Source organism: Haliaeetus leucocephalus, unplaced genomic scaffold (assembly GCF_000737465.1).
Source record: "Haliaeetus leucocephalus isolate CR32 unplaced genomic scaffold, Haliaeetus_leucocephalus-4.0 Scaffold339, whole genome shotgun sequence".
Taxonomy (NCBI): Eukaryota; Metazoa; Chordata; class Aves; order Accipitriformes; family Accipitridae; genus Haliaeetus; species Haliaeetus leucocephalus.
This window is the reverse complement of record NW_010972775.1, coordinates 21,655,770-21,667,353: the sequence shown is the minus strand read 5'-3', so window position 1 is coordinate 21,667,353 and position 11,584 is coordinate 21,655,770. Positions and strand designations below refer to the sequence as shown.

The following is an 11,584-nucleotide window of genomic DNA, read 5'->3' as shown; positions in this document are numbered from 1 at the left end:
AGATAAAACTGTAGTTATTAAAACACCAACAATTGCAAGTATTAATTTTCCTTCCCAACTTCCACAAGGTTTGCTTCCATTACCTATTTAGGTGGCAAGATGCTAGCAGCATACTCACTTTCATTTCTTGCTCCCACTCATAATCAGTTTGCAGGGTTTTATTTACTGACACTGGTGGCACAGTTTGAAATCCAGAACAAAATAGCTACCAACAAAGAGACTTTTAGAATATAGTAAAGATAAATAACATTATGGAAAATATGCAAGGAGTGCTTCTAATAGTTACAGTTTCGCACTTCATTCTTCTCTCATTTTCATCACCCTGCCAGAAGCTTAACTGCATCTTCCACTTAGCCAAAGCACTGCTTTTAGCCTTCAATGAAAATCATACCCATTCAGCAGAAAAAAATAAGCTTTTCCCTTTTGATCACCCTAAGCCTCCTTTGTAGAGTGGCAATACTTGACAATGCTCTTCTATTTTATCAGGTGGGAACTTGCAGACAACACTTTGCAGTGATCAAATTAACAGCGATGAAGACTTACATTTTGAGAATATGGTATATGCTTGTGCCGATAATACGGCTGAATACAGCTGAGGATTTCCAGTGGACAAAGAATAATCCTGGCTCTTTCTATTATGGCACTTTTCCAGCTGGTACTTTTGAATTACAGTTAATTGTGCGTTTTATAATGCTCTAGATCTACATATGTTTGCACAAGCAAGCTACCAAAAGGTTTTCCTTGTCCTTCTACGGAAATGGCAGAAACAAAAATTCAGGCTCTTGCAGAATGAATACCTAATATCATCTTCTGCACCTAGCTCTGGATATATAAGGATTCACATAACCCTGCACACTTCATATGGTCACTTAAAACAGTAATCTCAGAGTAAATGCTAATAGATTAATATTTCACATCTAGATCTCCCTTTCCTGTCTGTGATTGAATAAGATGCACAGTATAACAAATCACATCTGAGAACTCTTTTTTCATAAATTATCTACAACTAATGAAGAATTATAAACTAAAAATATTCTTTGTTATGCAGCTAACTTAAGAAATGAACATGAGTGAAATAATTGTGCTGGGTTTGTTTCAAGCTGTTTAGTATCATCTAATTCACTCTTCAGTAATACTTCATGAAACCTTGTCCCTTCTTCAGCATATATTTATACACGCTCACACATTTCATTCAACAAAAATTAAAACTAAAAAGATATAGACACTGATTTCTTTTCATGCTCAAGTTTTTAAGTGGCTTGTGAAACGGGTTAATCATGTCCTTTTGTATAATACTAGGAAAATAATCCAGAATCTTTCTATGTATTTTACATAACAATAGCTAAACTTGTAGTTGCTAAAAAAACCATAAAAACCAGCAGGCAGAAATGATGTGGGAACCTGATTTTTTCTTACAGTAAGACATTTCTGCCATGCTATCAACGCACTGCCTCATCACTGTAAAATAATGGTAATGAGGCTTAATATATGAAAGAATTAGATCCCCTTTTCAGTGCATCAGAAAAGGATACCTTTAGTCTATACCACATTTTCATAGTCCCTTTTTATGCACCGATAAAGTTTCATGTAGAAAACATTGGTCTCTTGTTCAGTAGGCATGCAGTCATGCACATTTCACATCAAGCTATGCAGCTGTGAAGGTGTATCAATTACTTTCTCATATGAAAATTTAGTATGAAGACTGGTTTTGCAGGAAAATGTTTAAATTTTAACTCACTTCTTTTTACCTTTAGGTTTTTTATGGGGTGTTGGAAGTTCGGCATACCAGACTGAAGGGGCCTGGGACAAGGATGGGAAAGGACCAAGTATCTGGGATGCTTTTACTCACAAAAAAGGGAAAGTGTTTAGAAATGAAACAGGAGATTCAGCATGTGATGGCTACTACAAAGTTAAGGTACCATTAAAGAGGAACTATCCCTCTAGAAACATTCTGGAGCCATTTCATGATACTGATTTCCCATTTTGAAATAACAGTAAAGATGAAATGCTTCAGTTGCTCTATAGGCTTATTTAACATAGGAAGCCAAGGGATGGTATTATTAATGAGCTCATTAAAATCCTCTTTCCTAATAATCTTATAGAATCAATAATACCACAGTACTTCCCAAACACGTCTCAGTTTTTCAGGATTTTTGTGTCCAAAGAAATATTCTAGATTTTGTGGGAAGTCTAAATGCTTAGGTAGAACAACAACAATGAAGACATTTGAACTTTGAATAAAATTAACATCTTTTTGTGCGTGTTTGAGCAGCTTTAAAGGTTTTCTATGTATATTTTAAGAATAATAAAACTATCAGCTGCTTTAAAAGTCAGTCTGAACGTTTTCAATTTTTTTTGAATGGATAACAAATAAATAATCAATGCAGCTCTATTAGCAATATGTTTCCAAGCTTAAAACTATCAAAACCAATTTTAGAATTACTGTCCTGGAGAAAAGACAGATAGACAGCAAGAAGAATCCAAATGACTGTGATAAACCAATATTACATAATTGGAATTCCAACTTATTAGATAAAAGTTATATTCCACTGAGGTTTTTCCACATACATGAAATCCAAGGGAGAACTAGAGGTCTCAGCAAGAACTAAGAGGAAAGAAACTAATATGCCTTACTATCCTAAAATGGGAAAATGCAGGACAAATTTAATTTGATCTCTCTCAAACAAGTCAAAGCTTGAAAAAACAGCTTAATAAAAACCTATAGAGAGGTTGGAACTCTGAGGCTCATGGGGCTGTTGCATTAGAAGAGATTGACATGATGATCACATGACCTATTTTTCAGAGAGGATTCAGGTACAAATGATAGCATTTCAACATTTACTCATTACTGTGGGCTTGTGTTTTGAGATACTTTCTAAAACTTGATTGTATGTGTTCAGTTAGATGGTCCTCTTCACATAAAAGCACTCTCTCTATTTGCTTTCATCAGCAGAATTCTCTTTGCATTGGCTCATATACCATCAATTTCAAATTTCGTGCAATATTGAAGATGCACGATTTCTTAGGAAAAGAACACGTATTTATACCGAGTTTATTCTTTGTGCTAACTCCAGAATGAGACGGTAAATGAAAGCCTGCATAATCATGTTTTTGTGCCTACGCTGAAATGTTTGAGGCCAAGATTTACAGGCTTATGTTATTTTTTAAAACATGCCCATTACAAATTCTGACATAAATATAACTGTTGCAGAATACCTCAACTCATTTTTCTGTCCTCTACTTGATGGTGAAAACATTCAGTTTCCATAGCTGTTAACACAAAACATTACAGGACTTCTTTAGAGAGCCAAGAAAAAAAAATGGTTAAAAGGAAGTATACAAGTAGAAAGAGCCATCATCTCAGAGCAAATGCAGAAAATAACTGATAGAATCCTCTTTTGTGCAACTCTTCTATAGATTTTCTGCATTCAGTACTATTTAAGACAGATGAGTAACTGAAGAGTTATTCTGCTTGGACTTGAGATATGTTAGTTGGATTTTCTTTTCACAGGATGACATTCAGTTACTGAAGGAGCTGAAAGTTAATCACTATCTATTCTCTATCTCATGGCCTCGGATTATGCCCACTGGCATCAAAAGTAAGCATAACATTTCACCATATTCTTACCAGTATAGGTAGGCAAGTAATTTTACTCATGAGTATACCATAGTTTAACATTACTGTTAAATAGAGTTCTGTTTCTTTATCTCCAGAACAGAGTTTAACCATTACACATCCATTACAGTACACCCATCATTGTGATGTAAAATTATTTGGTTAAAGTTTTAGATTTCTATTCTTACAGTTATTTGAAAAACAACCCAGGTAATTTTTTGTCTCTGCATTTCATCAGCAGAGCAATTGAATGAGAAGGGAATACAGTTCTACAATGATACAATTAATAGTCTTCTGGAAAACAATATTACCCCTATCGTGAGCCTCTACCACTGGGATCTTCCACAGGTTAGACAATATTTAAATTAGTGAAATGTCTTATACAAATGCTTCTGATAGAAATAAATCTCCTAAGTTTAATGACTATGTGTACTTTAGAAAAATGTTTAAAGATGCCTGCATGCTTTTAAGTGTCCTTATAATTATTTTCTATTTGTGTTATATACAATGCAGTTTATATACATTGAAGTTTCAAAAAAACTCCTTCTGAGCTACTGAAATATAAATAAAAGTCTTTCTTAATAGGCAGCTGACCTTTAAATAACATTATTGATTCTTCAAATTCTTATTTATGAAGGTTCTCCAAGAAAAGTACGGTGGCTGGCAAAATATAAGCATGATAAATTATTTTAACGATTATGCAAATCTGTGTTTTGAGAAGTTTGGCGATCGCGTGAAACATTGGATTACTTTTAGTAATCCTTGGGTAAGTTATCAATGCTTTCTTTCCAGTCACTCCCATTAGAGTTCTGTTACCAAAATTCTGTGGAAGTGATACTACAGGGAAGTAGGTTAAAAATTGGAGAGGGAGAGGGAAAGGGAGAGAGTTATGCCATTAATCTTTGTGCCCAAAAATCTCAGTGGCCAGATTCCACGCAAGTGCAGAGTTTTAAGATGTGAAATTCCAGTGAAGTTTTGAAAAATCATCAGCTGGAGAGGCAAGAGGCACAGAAATCAGAAAGGCAGTTACAACTTGCCCTTCATGTGTTTCATGAGGGAACAGCAAGCTGGCCAGTCAGTCCACTAATGTTAGTCACCAACACATTGCTTCCAACAAGCCATGGCATATTATCAACCAAAGAGCAGGGTAGTAGATGGGAGCCAAGAGGAGGGGAAGGAAAAAGGGGACTAGAGAGGATCGAGAGATTGAGACAGACCATGCAGAAGAGCACAGGATCCAAGTCCGTAGGATGGCAGCAAATGCATTAGCTCTGCTGTTCAGAGAATAACTAACTGTATGTATGTTTGTAGGCAGTTGCTGAAAAGGGTTATGAAACAGGAGAACATGCACCAGGACTGAAGCTCGGTGGATGTGGAGCATACAAAGCAGCACACCATATAATTAAAGTAAAACTAAAATTGTGCTTTAAATTATGTGTGAATTAAGAATATTTAGCAGACTGATTAAGTTTTTTTGGATTCTGCTCTTTAAACAGAAATAAAGCTTTGCAACAATGTCATTTCCAACTAGCACTTTGAAATTATCACCTGGTTTTAAACTACCAATGCATATTCAGGTGTAGCATGAAATTCTAGGTGCTTGATGTGACACTGTTGCAACAACTTAAATTTGTCCCTATAATTTAAGTGTCTCTTACAGTATGAACTGGTTGAATAAGAAAATATTCAGGTTACTCTAGAAACAAGGAGTAAAATCCTGACCTGTTGAAATGAACTTGAATTTTTCAAGTGACTTCAGTAAGGCTAGCTGTCATAAAAGTAAACTTTCACTTGCCTGAATAAATTAGGCAAAGACATTCAAAGACTGGAGACACCAGACAGAACACTATACTGAATGCTGCGTATTACCTTCATGGGAACCTCCCAGAATTTAGGGAAGGAATCTTGCATAAATGTTTTTTTGACATCTTATGCGAAATGAAAGCTTCCATAATATACATAAAGAAATTAAGTGATATTTTCAGACACACCTTAGTGCAAAAACTGCTCTTGATCTTCACTAGTTTTCTATACTGACCATAGCATAACAGATTAAAATGTGCATATAATTTTTTTTTTTAAACTTACAGACTCATGCAAAGGTATGGCACTCTTACAATAACACATGGCGTAGTGAGCAGCAAGGTAATAAGGATTCATTCTGTAATTATGCTTCTATTTATATTAAGGACTTAAAGATTATGCATAAACTGCAGAATTGTCACTTTGTGTTTTAAGGTATGGTTGGAATTTCCCTAACTAGTGGCTGGGGTGAACCTGTTGATCCACACAGCCAAACAGATAGAGACGCTGCTGAAAGATATATACAGTTTCATCTGGGATGGTTTGCAAATCCAATTTACAGAGGAGACTATCCAGAAATTATGAAGAATTATGTAGGTAAGCCCCAGGAACTGACTATAACATGAATAAATTACACACAGAATATTACAACAGAATAGCCCCTGACCAACATGTAGTTTAGTCAAATACGAGGACACAGGTGAGACAAGGCTAAGCAATGAAGGGCCCATGGGGCTAGACACAGCTCCTGAGCAACTGGGGACATACTAGAACTAAAAAGTTGAGCTGCTGTTGAGCCCAACAGTTGCACATCTGAGTGCTCCAAACTGGAAAGGAAACAACTACCTCACTTTTCAGTCATAGTCCATTTTTAGTGGCCTAACCAAGACAGGGAGTTGTTAAGTATTTTTCTGGATTTTCCACCTAAGGACAAAGAACCAGCAGTTTTTCATCACTAAAGCTTGCATTTCTACAGGGTTCCACTATCTTTGTTTCACAGAATGAAGAAGATAGGCAATGTATCCAGCAGCAAAGCACTTCTGTTCCTGTCATGTTATGTTTCCAAGCTCTCTTTGGACATTTATGATACTCTTTGGAAAAAAAACTTTAATTCACTCTATTCTCCATGTATGGTACCCAACTTATTGTACCCAACTTACTTCTCCAAACTAAAAGGATGAAAGATTATTTCATCTTAAAAGCAAACAAACTAAACTGTCCTCTATGCTAACTTCAGGAAAACCATATTTATTGTTGGTGAGGGAAAGAAAACAAGCTTCTATGCTCCTCAGAAGTATGTTTCCTATAATTATTTTGATAGGTAGGAAGAGTGCCCAGCAGGGCCTGGGGACATCAAGATTACCAACTTTCTCAGTGCAAGAGAAAACCTATATTAAAGGCACATCGGATTTCCTGGGAATAGGTCATTTTACTACTCGTTATGTTCTACAGAAGAGCTTTCCCTTTCTACAAGTGTCCAGTTACCACACTGACCATGATTTGGCTGAACTGGTGGACCCAAAATGGCCAGCTCCAGGACCAAAATGGTTATATTCTGTGCCATGGGGATTCAGAAGATTACTCAACTTCATTAAGGTGATTACAGAGTAAATCTTTAAAAGGAAGTAAACAAAATTGCCTGGTTAGATGCAGAAGCTGCACTTAAACTATTTTAGATTTTCAACAGTTCCATCTCTATAGTCTTGTCATACTGGAAAGTTTCTTTGCCAAAAAACCCACCTTAATTTCAGTTCAGAAGACTATAGAATTCAGTAATTTTAAAATAAAAAACATAGTTAAATTCCTAGTTATACATTTTTCTTACTAAAGGTAACTTTAAGTAAATCTAGAAAATTGCTTTTAATACATTTTACTAAGAATCTCCTGTTCTGTCAAAATAAGATGATTTTGTTTACATGAACCAGTCCAAACATCTCTTTGTTTGCAGACACAGTATGGGAACCCTCTCATTTATGTGACAGAGAATGGAGTTTCTGAAAAGGTACAGTGTACTCAACTGTGTGATGAATGGCGGATAGAGTATCTGAAAGGATATATTAATGAAATACTGAAAGGTAACTTTAAAAAACATTTTTTTAGTGCATGAGCTTTTTGAGCATTTTCACCTTCTGATTATTTTTTACTCTTGTAATTTACATCATAGAGAAATAAATATTCACCAATCAAAATGAACAGCAAACTAGGCTAATAAATTTTCACAAAAATGACAACCTAGCCAAACTTACTGATCCTAATAAATACAGTAACCTACATGAGATTTAATACTGTAATAATCATCAGTTTCCACTTTTAGAAAGGAGAAATTGCACCGAATTACCATTCTTATAAAGCTCTAGTACCTCTAAGCTAAAAATAACATTGCCAAAGGATCCTAATTACTTTATACTTTGCCATTTTTCTGTCCTCATCCCCCCTCCCATTTCTTTCTGGTATAAAACAAAATACCTACAGAACCATATTTTAAGGACGATAAACATAGGCAACACGCTTAACAGAATAATTTATATTCTGTTTACAGCTCTAAACGATGGTGTTAATGTCAAAGGTTATACTGCCTGGTCACTGCTGGATAAATTTGAATGGAACAAAGGCTTCTCTGAAAGATTTGGATTTTATCACATTGATTTTAAAAATAAGAACAAACCACGATACCCAAAGGCATCTGCTGACTATTATAAAAAGATTATCAGCGCAAATGGATTCCCAAATCAAAGAGAGGTGATGTCAGTTGCTGATTTTATTCTTTTTTCTTCCGATATATAGGCAAATATCACATTGAATTTCATGAAACAACCTGCATGAATACAGTAGTTGAAACGACACTTTGGTTCTGTAAATTAGGGATGTGTTAAATACACAGGCCTCCAGAGACAGAGAAAGTGGAAATGGCCTCAACTACTGTTTCTAAAGCATTTCATGAAATCTAATTGGTCTTACTGATGTGATCAAAAATTCTGAATCAGAAGTTACCAGTCCTCTGTCACATTTCTAGGCAGAAAATTACACATATGTGCTACCTTATTGGAAAATAACATGGAATATATTATGTGCTTTTTAAACTTTTATTAAACAATTAACTATAAAAAAATATATTGCAATAAAAATCACAAAGACACAAAGAAACTTTCAGAAAATTATGTGTTGACAGAATAAAATAGTTAAGTCAATTGTAGTGGACAAATGTTCAGGGGCAGAGAATAAGCTGCTGTGAATGAGACAGAATATTACAGTCTAGTAGAACTGCTATATGTCAACCTTCTCAGGTGGAAAATTGGTATCAGAAGGCCATGGACACTTGCTCTACCACACACCAACTCCTTGCTACAGGTAATTATGTGTCTTCTGTTTTGTTTTATAAAAGCATGTTATGTAACTTTCAGATTTTATATTTCTCTGAATACTACTACTAGCAGGTCCTAAAAGGTATTTTCTCCCTGGAAGCACAACAGCTTTCATATACAACAAGCCCCTAAAGAAAAATGTCTTTATTTACTCTCTCTAACTAAAATCACTGTAGCTAAATGGATCAACTTTGGATGTTAGTGGAATACACAAACTGAAAGAATTAGGATTTAAAATTAAGGCTAGGGATGACAGTATTCTCCTTAAAATAATGAAAGGGCTAAATGCTCTTTCAAACATAAAACAAACCCAGACAAATCAAGACAACCATGCAGACAGAAAATCTGTAAATGTTTGACTTTTACATAAAAGGAAACTATTAAAAAAAATGGGCTAAGTACTAGCCTAAGGTAGTGTTAAGCCACGTTTCTGCTTTCATACTCCTGGTAACAAAGCTCACAACAGCACAACTTAGAGCAGCTACTCAAGAATACATAATACAGACGGCTTTGCCTGCAGTTTCCACAGTGCCAGCCTAATCCATCTCACTTAAGAACTTCCCAGTGTAATTCAGGACCCTTCATAATTCCTGAACTAGGAGAATAGTCTACCGCAGTGGATTTCTGAAACTTTTAAGAAAGATGAAATAAGTATTATAAAGCCTCATAAGAAGGATGAGATAAATTCCATATTGTAGAAAACGTCAAAGCAGTCATCCTAAGTTTACCCTACTTAGCTTCAACTGCCAAGTTATATGTTCCATGTGAATTAACTGTGTTTACTGAACTCTTTGAGGCTTATCTGTGGAATAAAATTCTACAGAATAAAACCCATTTAATTTTCAAAGAGCTACAAAACAATCATAAAAAGGCTAAAGTGCTTCCCAAGGATTTCTCTTTGACAGTTTTCTTTTCTACCCTTCCCTTGGGGTGGGAGGAATAAAAATCAAAGGAACAGTAGAATACTGCTAATGCACTGAAGCTAATTCATAATAACACAATTTTTGCAGCCCTTTGAGCACTGACATATCTTAAAAAAATTTACATTAGAAAGGAAAAAAGAAAGAGAAGGAAAACTGTCATGGATTTGCTCCAGCTTTTGCAGACTTACGAAATTTTTTGTGTGCTGTTTATGCCAATACCAACATTTAAAAAAATAATTTTAGCCATAAATCTTAAAAAATCCTTAATCTATGTTAACTTTAAGTTAACAATTAGTATACTCCAGAAGACTGAATTTCTTACATATTACTCATTTCTCAAATTTTAGATTCCCTGATTACTCACATGGAAATGGTGACAGAGATTGTTCTTCCTACAGTTTTCACGCTCTGCATACTCATCAGTATTGTCCTACTAATATTCTACCTTCGAAATCATAGTTAAAATTGCAAGCTTACACATATCTTCATTTTGCATAATAAATAAAATGCAATTGCTTTGTTATATTAGTTAACCACAGATGCCCCTTTTTACACCACTGTAAAGAAATATTACTTTACCTATCCACCTAGCACTTTTATAGTTTTTCCTATTCAATTGCCAAAACATAATTTAATTTTTTTTAATCAAAACCCGAAGTACATTTTCTTTCTGCATTACTTTCTACTAATTTTAAGTAGCAGATTTTATGTTTCTTCTTATTTTGGAAAATACTATACATTTTGTTCACCAGAAAAATAGTTAGCTAAGATTAAAGTGATTCAAATCTTGACAGTACAAATTTCAAGTGATTAAAAGCTGCTTGCAAATGCTGGTTTCAGTCTGTTCATCAATAGTCTTTTAATTAGCATGTAACTGCTATTTGAAGAGAGACAGACACATAATTTTAAAATAGAAAAGGACTGAAATATTCCAAGAGCACTGCTTAAACATTACTTTATTATTCATGTCTAAAAGTTAGGATAATATACATCTTATTATTCAGGTGTGGAGAAAAATTACTTGAAGTGATTAATCAAAGATGACAACTGCTGGGTCAGATTTAAACCAAGGACTCCTATCTCTCTAGTTTTGTTTACAGGGAACGAGGTTTGCCTCATATAACTTTATAATATATTACACACAGAAATGTGTATTGTAAGTAATCCAAGCACTTCCAGAATGTAATATTCCACCTCAGATTCACTTCTACTGCAGGTAGGAACAAGTTAAGTACATGATTAAAAATTTGTTCCAGAATACGGACATCTGGCTATGTTTGTCCTCCTGTTGTGCTTGAAATTATTCCTCTGAAGCAAAGCAACAAACAAGTTTCCTATTTAGCTTGCACTATATTTTCAGCACGGCATGTGCATATACTGAATGCAGAGTAGCAGTACATAAATCCAAAAAAGGACCTTGGCTTCTCTTCAAAGGCTAACTATTAAACTGATAGTTATTAAGATGTAATATTAGGAAAGAGATAAGAAATAAGATTTACTGAGGAGAAACCAGAAATAATAGAAAGTTATAGTTTTTTAAAAGCATGAATATTGGGGGTTTCCTTATTCTTATCAATAGTTAATAGTTTTTTATGCAGAACGTTTGTCTCAAATTATTTAATCAGCATATACTACACTATGTAATTGTTTAAAATTACACTACCAAGATGTTACATACACTATCTAATCAACATAAGAACATATGCAACTGTCATCCCAACATATTTAAATGATTATGCCCAGCCAATTATATTGAACATTTTTTTTCCAAGAAAATTATGCAAAAGCATACAAGACAACACTGTTAAAATAATTCACTTTGCACTGAGAGAAAAAATGAATCTGAAGAAGAGAGAGAAGTATATGCAAGAATATTCCAA

At 34.4% G+C, this 11,584-nt stretch overlaps 1 protein-coding gene across 1 annotated transcript; it reads left to right on the top strand.

Moving 5' to 3' along the window:
• The first annotated feature begins 561 nt into the window (after positions 1 to 561).
• LCTL (lactase-like) lies at positions 562 to 11,513 on the top strand. The gene is made up of 13 exons (XM_010572102.1): positions 562 to 655; positions 1,755 to 1,915; positions 3,512 to 3,599; positions 3,858 to 3,964; positions 4,254 to 4,382; positions 4,928 to 5,023; positions 5,707 to 5,761; positions 5,855 to 6,016; positions 6,741 to 7,015; positions 7,368 to 7,494; positions 7,959 to 8,158; positions 8,704 to 8,767; positions 10,052 to 11,513. The coding sequence occupies exons 1-13, from the start codon at positions 562 to 564 to the stop codon at positions 10,165 to 10,167; spliced, it is 1,674 nt and encodes a 557-aa protein (XP_010570404.1). The 3' UTR covers positions 10,168 to 11,513.
• The last annotated feature ends 71 nt before the right edge of the window (positions 11,514 to 11,584 follow it).

Excerpts from the sequence above, each read along its gene's own strand:
- LCTL (XM_010572102.1), top strand. The coding sequence starts at position 562 with ATGCTTGTGCCGATAATACGGCTGAATACAGCTGAGGATTTCCAGTGG. Across the intron at positions 3,600-3,857 it reads TATGCCCACTGGCATCAAAA|AGCAATTGAATGAGAAGGGA; the intron begins GTAAGCATAACA and ends TTTCATCAGCAG. Across the intron at positions 5,762-5,854 it reads ATGGCGTAGTGAGCAGCAAG|GTATGGTTGGAATTTCCCTA; the intron begins GTAATAAGGATT and ends TTGTGTTTTAAG.